The sequence below is a fragment of the Astyanax mexicanus genome, chromosome 8, assembly GCF_023375975.1.
Source record: "Astyanax mexicanus isolate ESR-SI-001 chromosome 8, AstMex3_surface, whole genome shotgun sequence".
NCBI lineage: Eukaryota > Metazoa > Chordata > Actinopteri > Characiformes > Acestrorhamphidae > Astyanax > Astyanax mexicanus.
This window is the reverse complement of record NC_064415.1, coordinates 25,596,584-25,615,762: the sequence shown is the minus strand read 5'-3', so window position 1 is coordinate 25,615,762 and position 19,179 is coordinate 25,596,584. Positions and strand designations below refer to the sequence as shown.

At 35.9% G+C, this 19,179-nt stretch overlaps 1 protein-coding gene across 3 annotated transcripts in view; it reads right to left on the bottom strand.

Moving 5' to 3' along the window:
* alox12 (arachidonate 12-lipoxygenase) overlaps nt 1-18,937 on the bottom strand; it is a 31,328-nt gene extending 12,391 nt beyond the window's left edge. For 2 of the 3 annotated variants that reach the window (XM_007248115.4, XM_049482244.1), the window contains exons 1-5: nt 10,209-10,386; nt 5,077-5,220; nt 3,381-3,582; nt 1,791-1,872; nt 93-215 (exon numbers count right to left, since the gene is read on the bottom strand). In XM_007248115.4, coding sequence (XP_007248177.1) covers nt 93-215; nt 1,791-1,872; nt 3,381-3,582; nt 5,077-5,220 — 551 coding nt within the window. In that variant the 5' untranslated portion in view covers nt 10,209-10,386. Of the gene's footprint in view, nt 1-92; nt 216-1,790; nt 1,873-3,380; nt 3,583-5,076; nt 5,221-10,208; nt 10,387-18,304 lie in introns of those variants that run through there. The other variant, XM_049482243.1, reaches the window with a different exon arrangement.
* Nucleotides 18,938-19,179: the final 242 nt, after the last annotated feature.

Genomic DNA, 19,179 nt, shown 5'->3' with positions numbered 1-19,179 from the left:
ATGGGTAGTCTAAAACCTCTTATTCAATGAAAAATGTAAATTCTGTTTTCAATGGCATGAGTTGTTAAAATATAAGTTTATGTAGTACATACGCATAATGAAGTGATCCCTCGAAGTCGCTCCGCTTCTCATTGGCAAATCGATCATCCTGGGGTAGTTCCGCCTCTGTTTTAGCATCGATACATTTGGGAATGCCTGGAGCCCACGCTATCCATCTTTCATAACATAACATAAATCATACAGACCAGGAATTAGCAACTCTGATAATCATGCTATAGAGCAGGGATGGGCAACTGGCGGCCCGGGGGCCGCACACGGCCCTCGTCATCACTCAGTGCGGCCCGCGAATAGATCAAAAATAATTTCATAATTAAAAAAACAACAACAACAAAAAATGTAATTCTACTTTTGACCGCTAGAGGGCGCTGCCAAACAACCACGAAAATTGACATTGACATCCAGTCCATTGTGAGCCAGCAGGCCAAACCACAGCTCTCTCATTAGCTTCAATAAATGTTGGGCCTCTGTGGTCTAGTTTTCTGCTATTATTGAATGAGCTATTTGCAATCAGTTTTTAAATCTTTTTTGTTCTTTGTTATAAATGAGTTCAAATGCCTTTTGCACTTTTATAAGCAAATGTTTTGTCCTTGTTGCTTATGAAGGACTTGTTATAATGAACTTATTTTACACAGAGGAACTACTGTATTTGCAATCAGTTTTTTAAGCAAACTTTTTGTTCTTTGATATGAAGGACTTCCTTTTTGCACTTTTTTTAAGCAAACGGTTTGTCTTTTGCCGTATTAAAATGCATTAATATGCAGAAAATAGTTGTTGATAAATGTTGGTGCTGTAAACATACAGATATAAATTCATATAAAATTTGTTCTTATTGAAAATCATTTGTAGCATTTTTCATATTCAATTATTTGAAGTGCGAGGTCATGTGGCCCTCCAATGGTCATGCTGAAAAAAATGTGGCCCTCTCCATCATGGAAGTTGCCCATCCCTGCTATAGAGCAAATAAAGTCCAGATTATTAGATTAGATTATTTTAGCACTCTCACACAGTGTTACAATATTGTAAAGATCCATGCTAGACCATGTGCTTCACTTTCAATTCCTGATTTTGTATTTATCACAACAGATGCAATCTCTTTACTCTGTAATGAATATGATGCAACTTTAGAAATCACAAAGTTGTTTACAGTTGATAAAGTTTCCGCTATATTACTCCACTCCACCGTCCCTCCTTTCACCCACACATCACACCTTCCTGTTTCTTATGCAATCATTGTCACAAATACATATAGCTGGCCTGATAAAGTAAATTCAGAGCTTCTAGTCTTCTCTGACTCAGACAAAGGGAGCAAGGGAAGGTCAAGTTTGGCTGTGAGGACCAGTAGCCAGATGCACCAGCTAAACATAAGTCTGTTCTGATCTTGGTCTAGTTTAAAGCAGAAGTTTTGAAGATTAAATAAATTAAAAGGGGTAGTATTCTTGAGTTGGGAAAAAAACAAACAATTAAATATGATTTGGGCTTCAAAAGAACGCTTACAGTGAATTCCCTCTCATATCTCATAACTCATATCTGACTCTTATACAGTTTATATTGCAAAAATGTAGAGCTGTAGTCAATAATTATATTTTGCTGTGCCCAAGTCTAAAGGAGGAAACAGTCCAAAATTAAGACTGTGGGTTAATGGCTGTCGTTGTGAAAATGCACAGCAGTTTCACACTGTTTAACCACAGTTTAGTCACACATAAAGACTCACAGCAGTTTACAGCACTGACCTGTACGTCTCCTGTCTCTGTTTTAGCTCTGCCTTTCTGTGAGCCAGTTCCTTGGGCAGTACATCATCACTTAGCTTCTTAGCTGTGAGAGAAATACAGAGAGCGCACACTGTGAAAGGGGATTGAGTTAATCAACTAAAATCTGAATTTCTAGTTTCTAAATTGGTTAGTGAGCTGGATTACTCATTAATATATAGGTATCCAAGCTACTGTTACTAACTGGGTCTGAAAGCATTAAAACATAAGCAGATTACCATTGTATGCTGTTCTGCATAGTCACTGATCTAGAAAAATCATAGTCCATATCTTTGTGTGTTTTATTAATACCTAAGGTATCAAAAGCAGTCATATTTGGCTGTACATGTCATTTACAATTTTGCAGCTTTTGGACACAGCAATATTTTAAAATAGGTCCCTTGTAAAGCCTTATTTTGTATAGTGAATACAGAAACTACAGGCCAGTTAGTAAGTTTTTACTTTATAACCAGTCAATAAGCTCACATAAACATGGCACATAAACATCAAACTTCCTGCTGCAGGCTTTTGTTAACATGAATCCACTTCACTGATTTAAATGGATCTTTTGTTTTATGCTTTTTTAATAGAATGCAATATTGTTGCAAAGAAAGTCTGTCCTATATGGTTACATTTGTGTTCATGCACAGACTGAGAAAATCCAAAGAATCAGAGTTAGCATATACCAATAATAATATAAATACTGAGCTAAAATACAGCTCTTTTCTTATTGGATTTCTTAATCAGATTTCTAGTCCTTAATACGATCTAAGAAATCAAAGAATGATGTTTATACAACTTATTAAGTAATCAGATAGCAGAATTTCTAAGCCAAATATGTTCATAATTTATTCCTATGTGAATCTAAAGAAGCAGCAACATGCAAATGTCATTTTTTCAGATTGTACTGTTAATTAACTTCCATAACATGAAGTGTAAAGTACAAAAAAAATATGCTGTGACTCTTCATGCATTTGGCTGAAAGTGCTTGATTCATCGATATGTATATAAATTATTTTTATCCACCATTTCTGGTGTTTTGTTTGGCTGTCTGGAATTAGCTTGGTTTGGAATAGTATTTGGAAAATTAGCCATGATAGACACTTTAATTGCCAGGAGAGTGCATGTGCACTTATTGGTAGGTTGATTGAGCCAATGTTTTTACATGTTAACTAAAGAGAAAGAGCTGAATGGCAATAACACAGAAAAAGACAGGAAAAGATCATTTATTAAGAGGAAATTCATGACAGGCAAGGTTTGGGAATTGCTCCAACAAGGGTGCCACAGACAGCAAGGACTATGCTTTCCAGAGTTTTCATGGGTTATTTCTTGTGTGGTTTGTAAACTAAATTTCCTACTTTTTATCCAGCAATAAGCTACATTGGTGTCAGAAATGGGATCTTGTTTCAGAGAGTGAAGATACTGAGCAGTGGATCAACAAACTGAACAGCTTGGAGTTAGGGTTTACTGACTGCTATGTGGGCCCCTATCAGACACACCTGACCAGCAGAGAATGTGAAGGATGTGTGGGGAAAACAAGCCCATACCTGTAAGTGGAGTTTTTTTTTAACTGACCTGTTCCTTCTCGCACCTCCACTTTCATGTCCCCCACCAGCCAGCAGTAACAGGGGAAGGTCTGGGTGCTCCCCCCTTCTTTAGGAGTGACCAACACATAGCGGCAGAACCAGTTATCCTCCACCCAGTACCTCTGCTTCTCCAAGCGCACCAGCAACACACGGCCCAGGGGGGCCGAGCTCCGCACTGTGTAGTCATCAACCTGAGAGACAAAGAGAAGAAAATGTGAAACACAGAATATAATATTTAGAATGTACCTTCTTCTATTTTCATTTTATTTCTATTAGTTATAACCATTTACTATGTTGATTAACACCAGTATACTGCCCTGTTCAGTTTTATTGTCACTGTTATGAAGTAAGTATTACTAAAAGAAGAACACAAAAGAAGATTCCAAACAAAAGAAAATCTAAACCTGATGAAATGCTGTAATTTCTAATGTAAATGTAAATTTCTTAGAGGTTCACTGAAGCATAACTTGCAATTATCAAGTGAAGAAGCATATCACACATCTGACTTCCTTATCTTTTACACTTTTTAGATTTTTTTAGAATAGTTTGAGTAGGATCTGTGAAGCTGATATGTGAAGCCAGACTGTTTTAAATGTAAATGTAAATTTTAATTTATTCAAACTTTCCAACTATTTAAAACATAAAATTTATACCTTATCGTTTTACAAGGATTATGTTATGATCTCTTTAAACCCAAGGCATTAATGAAGAACAGTGTCTACTGAAACATTTGCTTAACATTCAGCATGATTGTTTCAGTAATATGAAAATGGAATGTTTGACAATTCATTATTTTTCTTTTTATATTATAGAACAATACATCATTAAAGGTTGAATTAAAATAAAACAATTTTGTCTAAACTCCAAATCTGAAAATACATACACTACGAGTCCAAAGTTTGGTTTTACATGAATATTTATTCCTTATTTATATTATTTACTACATTTTATTATAACTACATATTAATATTAAAGATTTAAAAACTATGAGAAAACACATATGCATTTAGGTAGTAGACAAAAAAGTGTCTAGCCAAGCCTGCTTTGGAATAATTCAAAAAACAGAACAGCCAATTAAAAAATTTTATAGATTTGTATTTGTCTCAAAAAGGGCCCCATTAAATGAATAATTTTTTTTCCAAATTATATTTGATTTTTTATTATTTTATTATCAATTCTTTCTATGATGTTGACTGAAATCATAGACTTCAACACAAGGGCATTGAAACCAAAATATATGGATACATTTTTGGTACATGTAGCAATACAGAGGTCAATATTGTGACGTCATTAATAAAGAATTACTATGTTTACTAATTTAGCAGTTAATGTAGCGTTGTAGGTAAAACATATCCATGGGCAAGACTTCAAATCAGTTATGTATTATATGTCACCCTGCATCAATCAAAAATGAGTTAAGGAAAGTAAAAGTTAAAATCACATAAAAAAATTAAAAGTAAAGAATATAAAAAAGGTTAGCGATCAGAAAGTAATAAACAAAGCCATAATTATAAAAAAAAATGTAGGGTGGAAAAGAGAAGTGCTTGACTGGCCCTTTAAGGATGTCGCAGTAGGCAGGTCCAAAAGCTGTTGACAAAAGCTGAATGTATGACACTGTAATGACTTGCCATTTGGAGAATTTATACACACACTCTATCCACCCAGTCACACACACACTTACTCACCGCGCCTCTGCAGAGGTCCAGGCCGGGGTTGTCCAGAAGCGTTTTCTCACTCTCTCCTTTCTCGCCCACCAGAGTCACGTACACATAGTTATTAGTGCCTGAGTACTCTGTGGTGCCTGTAGCTACTGTGACTGTGTACTCCATCTACATATACACAAACAACACACACACACACACACACCAGACAATATTAAGGAATATTTTGCTTAATTTTCAGTGCAGTCTTTTAACGGCTATGTCTGCTGCCTTGAGTCAACTTTCCAACATAACGACTCAAACTATAACAAGTTTAGTAATAATAGTATAAAAACAATAGACCTCAGTGGGCCAGCGCTTCAAGATTAGGGCTGCAACTGATTATTTTGGTAGTAAACAAATCTGATGATTATTTTTTCGATTAGTTGATTAGTCAACAATGATTTCTGCCATGTCTAGACTTTTATATGTCTAGATGTTGTTTAAATGTGGAATGTCCTATTATTTAGTGAGTAAATATATAAATATTTTTGGGCACTTTTGGAGTTGAGTCTAACCTGTGTGAGTGAGCCATTTACACATCTCCCATTACGCTTTTGTTTTCTCAGCACTTTGTGTAATGCAGGATTTTTTTTACAAATTTAATATATCGACTAATCGTTGCAGTTCTATTGAAGATGTGCCCGAAAAGTACAGGAAATACTTATTTCTTATTCTTATGTTTCTTTCAGGCCAGTATCCCAGTTTTGACTGGCCTAACTGTAAATCATTGGGCTCAAAGCATGGATATTATCTGGACAGGGGCCCCACAGTCAATTACAGGATACCACACACCCCTATATACAGGTTATTGCTTATTCGAGTGATGCTATGTAAGAACAATGTTTGGTTGCATAAAGAAATATAATTCAAATTAGAATTGTATTTAAAATTAAGGTATGTGATGTAAAGAGCTAAAGAATGCTGCATTGATCTGTGAGAGTGCTTTTAGTCTCCTGTATTTTGGATAACTTTATGCCACTCCTGGTGCAAACATTCTAGCAGTTCAGTTTGGTTTGATGGCTCCAGAGGTTTACAATTTAGTAAAATCAAATTAAAATAAAAGAAATTCATCATTTTCTAATGATGAGCTGTATATAAAACAAACATATGGGTGCATCTATTAGTATTGTGACGATATTTTCATAATAATGTGTTCTTAATAAAGATATACTAAATGACCTTGCTTTTCATTGCAGTCCACAGATTTCACTAAATAGCTTGATTTTTTTCTTCTCTTGTTTCTAAACCCCGTTCCACAGGTTTTCAATGGTATTCTTAGTCTGAGTATCAGCAATGATGACACCTAAAATACCTCACTCCAATAACTCATGTCAAAAGTGGAAGAATGATAAGGCAGTTGGCATTAACTTGTTGGCTTATCATATCATGTTTTGTGATTAATGTGTAAAAAGTAAAGTAACACCTGTAGGCCGACACCTAAGCCTTAGTTTTGGCTGGCAGTGCATTAAAAATGTTATCAATCTAATTAACTATAAATGAAGGACTGAAAAACTAAGTCACACCTAGACGTTTCTTTCACAATGTGATCAGATAAGAAAGTTCACACTAAATTCCACCATAGTTTCATGCATAGATTCACTAGAGAACAGGATGAAATATAAACCACTTAAAAGCCTGCAGGCAGTTCATGCAAACAAGAAAAAGAGCTCATATGTAACCATTATGGTTAAAGCAATAAAATCAGTCCACAGGTAAGTAACTCTCTCTTTCTAAAGTGAAACATTAAAAGGTATGGAGGACATAAATACTGCAATTTAGAGGCAGATTCTGTTTCTCCCCCTTGTTCCTCTTGTCATTGTCTGAAAAGAAACCAGTTCACGGTTAAACTGAGCTGAGTAAAAGAACAGCAGTGGCAGCCGAGAGCTAAGGAGTGACCCTGTATTACTTGTTAGTACTGTTACTGTAACAAACATTTCATCAGCTACAAGTCAATAAGCAAATATACATATTCAATCCAGTCTTACTTATTATATATTATTGCTGTCACAAAAAGCAGCTTCTAAAAAACAACACATTTATCACTAAATATTGCAACATAAAAAAAAGAAATCACTTTCAGTTTCGTATTACATCAGAAAATAGTATTACAGGTTATTCCAGGTCATTTCTGATCATTTCTTGTTTCATTTAATAACAAAATTTTGTTATAACATAAAGCACTGCTGGTTGCATAAAAAATGTGTGAAAAAGTTTTAAAATGGCGTAACCGGAAATACATGTTTAGTGTGACTGCAAAACTGCAAAACTGTGACTTTCATGATTGTTATGATAATACAGTATTTATCACACTATAAGTCACATCAGATTATAAAGCGCACTATCAATGAACGTCTATTTTCTGGTCTATTTTCATACATAAAGCGCACTTAATTATAAGGTGCATTATGCGACACTAGTAAGGAATAGGGGTGTCAACATGTTTTTCTAATTAAGCAGGTCTCGCTGCTGAGGGCACCTAAGTAAGCAAGTAAGTAAGTCATTTTCTTTCAAATGAGCGCTGGATATTAATTTACACAGATTTCTCTCCTGCAAACTGTTTATTTAGATGAGTAAATACTTATGTTTATTTACAGTAAGCTTAGATTTCCAGATTTCCACTAAGGTTGGGTGCAGCAGCATTATTAGCATTAGCTGCTAATCGCAGCACTAGCGAGATGTAAATGCCACCCGACAGCACTGAACTAAGGAACCCTAGGTGTTCTGGTAAGTCAGAGTGATATTAACTAGCGGTGCTAGGTGGGGTTAGCAGCAGGCTACAGCATGATAATACTCACTTATAATTGGCGACAGAGCTAGAGCTTAGCGCTGTTGTAATGTGCCTAATGCTAATACTGCTCTAAACTGAAACTCCTGTATAACGCTGGACTTCAGCGGAGTGGCTTTATTGCTCCCTAATATCTGACTGTTAAAATTCATACATAAGGCGCACTGGATTATACGGAGCACTGACCATTTTTGGGAAAATTAAAGGGGTTTGGCATGTAGACTCATCTTCTCCACAGAGTCCTACTCTATTGGCATTACTTTTCTACAGGGACCAGACAAGACTAGACACATCTGTGTCAGCAATGTGTACAACTAGCTGAATGTATTTGTTAGAAGGGGTGTCCGCAAATATTTGGACATATAGTGTATTGTAACATATTTGTACTGTAATCACATATCATTCACTACTTAATTATACCTGAAATTAAAATAAAAGGTGTTCATACATACTATGGTAACATGCTGTAACAAATGACATGCTGTAATACAACATGTAACAGATACGCCATCAAATACTTTATCCACCCAAAAGCAATATAATATAGAAAATAGGGGTGGGCGATATGGCCCTAAAATAATATCACGATATTTCATGGTATTTTCGCAATAACGATACTCTCGACGATATGACAAAACTTACACTATATACTGCAAGAAAATAAAAAATATATATTTTATTATTACATACAATATAATATTGCACACCCCTAAGTGAGATACAAGATTTTTATCAGATTTTGAACAGAAGTCAATGATCCAGAATGTCATGATACTAATAATAATGCAATCCAAATATCTCCAAATATCCAGGATTAAAGTAAAATGAGTGATACTGGACAGATATAATCTCTCTAGTAGATATATAATGGAAAATGGGATGGGTGATATGGCACAATATTCTAGGGTATAATATCCTATATAGATATATAGGATATATCCTATATAATATATCGTGTATGATACGATATGGCACACCCCTAATAGAAAATATATACTACTTTAAATATTATTAATGTAAACATGCATCCCTAGCATGACTAGCATATTCCATGGAAATAAAATATACTTTTATATTTTCAAGTTTTCCTGAGAATAATTCTGTGGAATCAGCTCCCATGCAAACATCCATATATTTATAGCAGGATGCATTTGCAATATTCAAATCATCATCTTCTTCACTGTAGCTATAATCAAATCATTTTTCACTGAAAGAAAATGAGTTTTCATATCTCCAGCTTTGTAAAATCATCAATACAGCTGCAAGAAAAAGCATGTGAACCCTTTAGGATTAATTGGTTATTACTTGGATTTTTTAAATGGTAATTAAATGTGTTCTGATCTGCTTTTTCCCCCCACATTGTAAATGTTAACATGTTGCGTTCAATAAAACCATGCAAACATATAATTTATGTGTGGTATTAGTTTAAACAGACTGTGTTTGTCTGTGTTGTGACTTAGATGAAGATCAGAACACATTTAATGACAGATCTATGCAGAAATCCAAGTAATCCCAAAGGATTCACATATTTTTCTTGCAACTGTATAATGTGCCTTTTGTGACCACAGAAACCACAGAGCATAAAACACTGTAACAATACATTTTTCACGATTTACTCTTAATGAATACATTATTTTACATATAGAGGATTTTTTACCTTCAATTAAAAGTACTTTTAATACATTTTATACATTTTTCTTTCATGTGTGGGGGTGTATTTTTTTGCTATGTCTGCAGTGCTGTCTCATTAAGCTGAATGATTTATTTAAAAGGTTAAATAACACTTTATAAAACCTATGCTTTCTTAAAGTTTTAAAGTTCCTTTAGACATGGCAATGGTTAATTTAGCTATTTTTATTAAATTCCCTGTCCAGCCTGCCGTCTTGGGATAATTCCACCCCTTTAAGAAAGTATTCTTTGATATCAGTGACATTATTTAGCTATGGTAAAAATAAAATATCAAAGTAAATAAGAACTTTAGAAATTTTAAAAATTAAAATGTATCTTTGAATCAGCATGAACAATTGAAAAAGTTTACAATTCTAGCTCAATCAAATGCCAATTTTGCCAGCTCGCCTTGATGAAGTGGTCAAATGTATGCAAGTAAAAATATAAAGTGATTAAGATGTAAAATATGATTTCTGTGTAGTCTAAAGTCATATATACACATGCTAATCAAAAGAAACAAATTCTTAGACCATTATTTAACACTTTGAGGGCTAAAAGGCACAGTGTTCTGATAATGATCCTTGCAAAATGTTATAAACTAGTATCAGTTAATCCCATAACTCAAAGAAAGCTATAATAATATAGAATGGCGGTTATTTACCTTGGTGGATTAAAACACCTTGATGCAGATCTGCTTTTTTCTTGTTCTTTGCGTTTGATGTAGTCCAGTTAAGGGTGGCTGTGTTTTTTCACAGGTTCTTCTCTCTCTGTCTCTCAGTGCACTCAGCCAGTCATTGCACTGCCCTGTCCTACAGCAGCGGAATTCTGCATTCCAGTATTTTTCTTTCTGGTTTCTTGCTTACTTTGTCCCTCCCCCTTCCTTCTCTCTCTCTTTTGCACATTCTCTCACCCACACACCCCCCCTATGTAAATTACTCTCTCTCTAGGTTTTAAGCTTCATTCTGCTGTTTGAGGAAGTGTACAGTAATAAAATACTAAATTAACCACACAGGCAACAGGAACAGTGAGATCTTTCTCAGATCTACGCAAATTCCTTCATCTTACACAACGAGTCAAACACACACTCACACACACAGTCATATGGTGCCCCTTTTACATTTTATGTAAGCTCTTAGTGAAACTTTATGCAAAATAAGTATTTCCATTTTTGTTTGATTTTTAGTTTACTACATAATTTCAACACACACATTTTTCCTTACACTGCGTCAAAATAGACCAATAGAAATTCTCTAAAATTACCTAAAATAAATTATTTTTACATTGACTTCCTTTGAAAGTTAAAATTTTCTCTCTTCTGTAAAGTTGTTGTGTTAGAGATACATGTTTTTCATTGGACAGCGATGATATGCAATCTTGTGGTGATAAACAAGATGAGATATGCAATGCTACTGTGGGAGGAAGATGCATGTAATCTTTCTTCATCTCTCCTCAGAAAACGGTTGACATTTCAGTCAACCTTATCATTTCACAACAACTGAACAAGCGTTTCATCTTGATAGGCACTATAGAAAGTAAATAAGGCTGCTTAATGGTTCTCATAAAAAATTACTTTTAATAGGTAAGGCCTCTTTACACTGTTTAAATGGTATTTAAACTTTAATAAGGCTCTTCACACTCAAACATCATAAACCTCAGGCCTCAGAAACCTCAAGATGATCCACTTTCTCTTCTCTTCAATAGACACATTATGACATAATATGATGTAACAAAACAAATGTAGACTTTAGTCTTGTAGAACAATCTACTGAGCTGAGCTAAAGACAAGATGAGCATATTCACAAAATTTGTGTTGGAAACAAATGAAATATGATACCTGTCTTAACCCATCCATGCTGTGAACACACATAGACACAAACACACACACAAAGTAGCACACATTGAGCATACATACCTGGAGCATTTGGCAGCCAACACTACAATGCCTGGGGAGCAGTGAGGGATAAGGCACCAAAAGTGGCCACTACTTGAACCCATAAAAAACACAACCTTGTCACCAATAACCCTAACCACTGAGCTACCACTGCCCACTGCCCACAATGATAAACTAGCGGTTGCTTTCAGTCTATCAATCTAAGGGTTATGTGCCCAGCATCCATCACAGATGAGACTCTCTAACCCACTCTAACCCTGATAGCACGAAAAGCCACAATGATAAACTAGTGCTTGGTTTTAATTAATTAACCTCTGGGTTTTAGGCCCAGCTCTCATAACAGATGGACTCGAACCCACAATGATAAACTACAGTTGGTTTCAGTCCATCAACCTCAGGGTTATGGGCCCAGTTCCCATAACAGGTGGGACTCAAACTCACGATGATAAACTAGTGCTTGGTTTCAATCCATCAACCTGAGGGTTATTGGCCCAGCCCCCAACGCTGATAGCGCTTAAAACTACAACAATAAACTTGTGCTTGGCTTCAATGCATCAACCTCTGGGTTATGGGCCTAGCACCCATAACAAATGGGACCCAAACCCACAGTGAAAAACTATGGTTAGTTTTAATCCATCAACCTAAGGGGTATTGGCCGAGCCCCTAACCCTGATAACACTTAAAGCCACAATGATACATTAATACTTCATCTCAATCTATCAACCTTGGGGATATGGTCCTGGTCCCAGCATCCATAACAGATGGGACTCAAACCCACACAATGATAAACTGCAGTTGGTTTTAGTCCATCAACCTCAGGGATATGGTCCAAGCAACCATAACAGATAGGACTCAAACCCACAATGAAAAACTGCAGTTGGTATCAATCCATCAACCTCTGGATTATGGGCCCAGCACCTATAACAGATGGGACTTAAACCCACAATTTTAAACTGTGGTTGGTTTCAATCCATCAACCTAAGGGTTATTGACCCAGCCCCTAACCCTAATAGCACTTAAACCCACAATAAACTAGTGTCTGGAATCAATCCATCAACCTAAGGGTTATTGTCCCAGCACCCTAACCCTGATAGCACTTAAACCCACAACAATATACTAGTGCTTGGTTTGAATCCATCAACCTCTGGGGTATCATCAACCTCTGGGGTATGGGCCCACCCCCTTTAACAGATGGGACTTAAACCCACAATTTTGAACAGTGGTTGGTTTCAATTCATCAACCTAAGGGTTATTGGCCCAGCCCCCCAATCTTAATAGCATTTAAATCCACAACGATAAACTAATGCTTGAGTTCAATCCATCGATCTCTGGGTTTTGGGCCTAGCACCCATGACAGATGAGACTAGAACTCACAATGATAAACTTGCGGTTGGTTTTAATCCATCAACCTAAGGGTTATTGGCCCAGCCCCCCAATCTTAATAGCAGTTAAACCCACAACGATAAACTAATGCTTGGGTTTAATCCATCAATGTCTGAGTTTTGGGCCAAGCACCCATAACAGATGAGACTTGAACTCACAATGATAAACTTGCGGTTGGTTTTAATCCATCAACCTCTGGGTTTGGGGCCCAGCATTTATAACAGATAAGACTCAAACTCACAATGATAAACTTGCGGTTGGTTTTAATCCATCAACCTCTGGGTTTTGGGCCCAGCAACCATAACAGATGAGACTCAGATCTACAACAGTAAACTAGTGGTTGGTTTCAATCCATCAACCTCTGGGCTATGGGCCCAGAATCCATAATAGATAAGCATTAAACCCGCACTGATAACCTAGTGGTTGGTTTTCAGTGACAGTTACCTCAGCAAAAGCAGGATGAACTATTAAAAAAAACATGATTTCATAAGAAGCAATGAATAAACAAAAGTCACAATACTTTTGTCTATATATTGTAGTGTATATAGGTTTGTGTGTGTGGAATATTTTTGGGTGTGTCTAGTGTGAATAAGCTGTTAGTTACAGGCCCAGTTGGTAGTTAATAGTGTACTTCCAACATAAGATTAAATCTAAAATATTGAGGGATTGTGTAGTTTGTTGCTATCAGCTCTTATTCAAACAAACATTTGCTCATCTTTTTTTTCTGGTGAGAAACTGTGACTTTATCAACTTCTCTGTCCTACTTCAGGCCTTCTGCAGTAATTGTGTTATGACTCTGCAGTGTTCCGCTGTGTTGCATATCTGTGGTGAATAAACGCCCTAGCACAGGAAGAGCATGCTTTTGCATGTGAACTGATTATTAACATCAGCTAGTTGAATAACTGTCTCAAAGTATCCAGACACCCCTTCTAGTTAATGGTGTCGCATGGCTTGATCAGACTCCAGAAACAGGGTCATAAGCAGCCTATATGTTGTTTTAGGCCCATGAGCCGCTTTGGCTCCCAGGATGTGCAATTAGTAGAGTTCCTTAGTAGAAAACACAGGCAGTGAAAAGCCTCCAAATGCAGTGTTACTCTGGTCCTTAAGGCACCCTGCACTGCACATTTTAGCATTTTTCCTGCTCCCAGCACACCTGCTTTAACTAATCAGCTCATTAACAATCCCTTTCAGAGCTGCAGAAGGAGTGGTAGAACAGGCAGTCATCTAAAACGTGCTGGACATGGTGTCCCCAAGACCAGGATTGAGAAACACTGCTCAAAATTGAAACGACAACCGGTCTTGGGCCTCTCTGTTGGCTGATTGCAGTATGATGTGTAGCTTCGCCCATCCTCAGAGATTTCAGTCTAAAGTTTTTAAATGTACTTTTTATATATCATAAGCAGATGGGGTTACACTTAGTGAATGACAACCCTGTTCAATACATGAAGCTAAAGAGGAACCTACATGAGCTACACATTTACTAGAAAGTGAAACTGGGTATCTAGAAATACATCTGCATTGCTTCTGAGCTGTAAACGTAATGAAGACTCACTTGTCCTGGGAGATTATGAAGTGCATGTAAACACACGCAATGTTCCACTAGAAGCACAAAAGAGCTAAAAAGAGCCAATGGTATTTAAATATCCATTACCAAACAAAGGACTTATCAAAAGAAATCCACACAGTGTTGGGTTTTTCAAAAAAAAAAAAAAAAAAGAGGGTCCGGCCCCATTGACTCAACTGAAATGATGCACGGTACAGTTCCTGAAATGAGTATGACCCTCCTGATTTTAAAATTTGCACTTTTTTTTTACATCATAATAATAATAATAATAATAATAATAATAATAATAATAATAATTTTACAAAAAAAAAAAAGAGTGTGGAACAAGGCCAGTGCTAAAATGTGTATTTCAGCTACTAGTATATTTAAAGAGCAGGACTAGCAGGCGATGGTTTATTGGAAGTGAACAGAATGAATACACAGCCCCTATTAATGCATTTTCATTCACACTTTTTTATATGCGTCATACCCTCCACAAACTTTTCTCTACTATTCTACTATTTGTACAAACAAAGCTTTCACTGAATCACAATAAAGCCCTTCTGACGTGATGCAAACCATGCAGTGCCTTTTGCCTGTCAAAATAAAGCAATGCTTGTACGGAAAAACAATGCAGATCAAACCCATTCGCGCAAACTAAAATGTCTCTGAACTCGCCTCGCATCAATGACTACAGGTGGTCTGAAACACCATTATTTGCAATACAATAGCCAGAAACACTCCCTGTAAAATCTCACAATGCCTGTAATGTGAGAGAGGCCCAACCTGTCTGTCCTCCTGCAATGGAGACATCATCAGAGCTTCAGCCAAGCTTTTGGGAAATTTGAAACAGGGTACTACTTCTAGTCATTTAGGCTATGTTCACAAATTTAAGTGAGCTGTATCTGTGTGTAATGTGAAAGAATCTGTCCCTGGAACGCCTCACTTGCTCACATTGATATGTATATAAATGTCGCCTTCTTCACCAACAACAAAAAAACATCATATTTGAGAGATGACTCGTAGCTTTATAAAGGTAAATGGATGCGTTAGCAGCTCATATGTGGAGCATCTTTTGCTCAAATGGAGAGTAAACAGCTTGTCTGAAGTACATGTTCAGGTCAAGGAGGTAAAAAAAGGTCAGGCGGTTTGCTTTCGCTGTTTTTGCAGCTATAACTGCACAGCTGCACCAACAGATGTGTGGGTACGAGAGAGAAGCATGTAGCGCATGAGTAAAAGTGTAAAAAAGATGCATGAATTCCGATTTGACCGTTCACATTCATGTCGCATGTCCATGAATCGGATACGTATTCGATTTAAGACCACATATGGAAGTGGCTCAAATCTGATTTTAAAAAAATCAGATTTGGCACGTTCATACAGCCATGAAAAAAACTGATCTAAGCCACATTAAGCGAAAAATTAGATTTGAGTCACATCAGCCTGGTAATGTGAACGTAGCCTTAGACCCACTGTAGACCGAAAGTTTGTTTCTAAAGAAGTTTTATAAGCTTTAAGATATGTAGACATCTATGAACTCCAGTAATCTAATACTTTGGAAGTGTTATGTGATATTTTGTTAGTCTGTGTATATTTCTCCCTCCACCTCCTTTATAGTTGTACCAGCTCACCAGACCCAGTCAGAACATGAAGGTGAGTGTTATCACTATCACAGGTCTGTGGTTGGTTGGTCTTGTTTATACAGGTTCTCTGTTAATCTAAATCAAGTATCTGCATCTCACATTTTCACAACATTGCTTTTGATAGGGCTTTCATTTTAGGTATTTTTCCGGCAATCGCTCCTTTCCTTTAAGCTGATTATTTCTATTAAACTGGAGTCTGCCAGTACAGTTTCAACTCTGTTTATGGGACACACCCATTGTTTTTAACACTTTAAAACAAGGGTAACAAGTAACAGTACTAATGACAGTAATAAACATTGTTAAATGTTTCAACTAATTATTAATTGACACTAGTTAAAACATTTTCAAACATTATCAAATGCTTACTTTAATGCTTAAGAATTGTGTAAGTAATAATAAATAATAATGAATTGAGAGATTAGTTTAATAAATTGTAATGATGAATAATTTTCAATTTACAAATGTCAATAAATAAGTAATTGAGACATTCTGTTGTACGTCCTGTTAACTAATGTCCCCTCATCGTAAAGTGTTACCACCAAACTGTTGTGTTTTTTAGTACCTCAGTGGGAGAATGAAACTGCACGTAACCAAAGAAAGGAACAAAGTTCAAAATAATTATACTTTCGCTTGTCTGGCCAATAACCAAAATAACCTCTAGCTTCAAGAACTGAACAGAGAGCTTGCGCCATATTTCCCTGTTTCCTGCCGTTTAAAACTTACTGTTGCTCAGACTTTTGTAAAATTACTTCTGCTCAATTTACTTGATAAACATAGTCATTCAAACTTTAACTTTTTTTTGGCTATGACACAAACAAGCATATTTTAAAACAAAGTAAAGAACTACATGTAAAATATATAAAACAAAGCACATCCCTAACACAGATTTATAAACTATATTAAAACTAAAATTGTGAGTGTATAGGTAGAACACCCAATAAACATTGTGATTTTAAAACACACAAAAACACATCAATGCATCACAACTCCAATCTGTGTAAGATTGTATCAAGCTTATGTTCTTTTGCTAGCATTGCTACGGCCTAAAAGTTACTTTGACAATTGAATAGAGGAGTTAAAAGCTTTGGCTTTTTTGTAGACAAACTTGAGTCATGAAACTTCAGCTACTGTTACTTTAAGGCACGGCGTATCTCTGATGATAGATATTAGTAAAGTTGTTGAGAATACATTTTATGAAGACAATCAAAGTTATCTTTATCAAAGGCACTACATTATGTTCACAATCTCCCCCCTTGACTGCCTCCTCACTTCTCTGTCACAAGTACAGAACATTCCATTATACAAGACAATGTTGTAAAAAGTTTAATGGCAGGGCCTGTTTAAGTAGCTGCTAAGCATCAATACACACACATTATTCTGAGTGTATAAGAGTTAACTAAATATTGATTATGTAATTATTTTGTCATTGTTATTAAGTAATTATTTAGAAATTGTTATTAAGTAATTATTTAGCAATTGTTACTGATTCAGTAATTATTTAGTAACTGTTATTAAGTAACTATTTAGCCATTGTTACTGATTAACTGCTGATAAGTAATTATTCAGCAGTTGTTATATAACTATTTAGCAACTGTTAAGTAATTATTTATCCATTGTTATTGATTAGGGAATTATTTGGCCATTGTTAGGTAATCATTCAGTAGTTGCTATTGAATAAGAAATTATTTAGCAGTTGTTACAAGCACCAGTACCTTTCTTTACAGTTTCCCCCTTTGCCAATACAAAAGTATTTTTCGCACTATAAGGTGCACCAGATTATAAAACACACTATCAATGAACGTCTATTTTCTGGTCTATTTTGAACAGGGGTGTCGCCACACTTTCCTTCTACTTAGCAGGTGGTGGTGGGTGGGTAGCAATGTTAAGTAAAGCTAAGCTACGTAAACATAATTGTAATTCTTAAAAAAAAAAAATATATATATATATATATATATTCTTTTAAAGTCAAACATGCACTGGATGTTAATCTACACAGATTTCTCTCTAAAAAAATTGTGTTTATTTTGGGTGAGTAAAGCGCTTCAGTTTATTAACAGTAAGCTTAGATTTCCAGATTTCCACTAAGGCTAGTTGTAGCAGAATTAGCTGCTAACTGCTAGCGCTAGTCGGTTTGTCCCACATATCTTTTTTTTTTTACACTGTAAACACAGACTACAGTTTGATAATACTTTCCTCTGAAGAGCAAAAGAGCTAAAGCTTAGTGTAGTTAGCGACTAATGTTGCTCCAGCAGTGCAAGCCCGGGGTTAGCAGCAGGCTACAGGCCGATAATACTCACCTCTGAACAGCAAAAGAGCTAGCACTTAGCGGCTAATGCTAATACTGCTCCAGTCTCTGTGCTGGAGAACTAAACTAAACTGCTGTATAACACTGCACTTCAGAGTTCAAAGTCCCTCAATAGTATCTGTCTGCAGAGCCGCAGAGCCACGGATATACGGCAGCAGATTCACGCCAGCAGTTTCAAGCCAGTGGCATTCTGCGCATGCGTCAGCAGAACCGCGGATTTAAACCAGCACTTTCAGGCCGGTGGCATTCTGCGCATGCGTTGATACCTTCTTCGATTTTCTTAGCGTTAAATAACTGGTTTGACTTAGCTAGGGTTAGTTAAAAAGTTTTAGGAGGTATTCATATCATATTCTGACACATATTAGTCTTATGTGCCTCGATAGACTAATGGTCTATGTAGACATATTGTTCAATTACCCTTCAATTTAACCTCAACATTGATAGTTGGCTTACATGGGATTTACTTTTACATTTACTCATAACATGTATATGCCAGAATTAACTATTCACATCAAATATACAATACGTGATGTATATCATAATATAACTTTGGTGCAATGTTTTATATTTAGATTTATGGTTTCTATGCCAATAAAAATGATGAAGTTCTCCCATTTTTTATACTGATTGTCTTTTTTTTTTGGACACTTACATTTACATTCTTTTGTTCTGAGCTGTGAGTTAAAAGTGTCCCAAATGTGTGATGAACAAACCATTGATTTATCTTACCACATGTGCAGGAATTAAACTGAGCATAATGTTAAACACTGGGCTAAAACAAATACATATAGACATTTACATGGTAAATATTGCACACATGATTGTATAACCTAGCTAATGATTTATGTAAGCACCCTAAAATTGGAC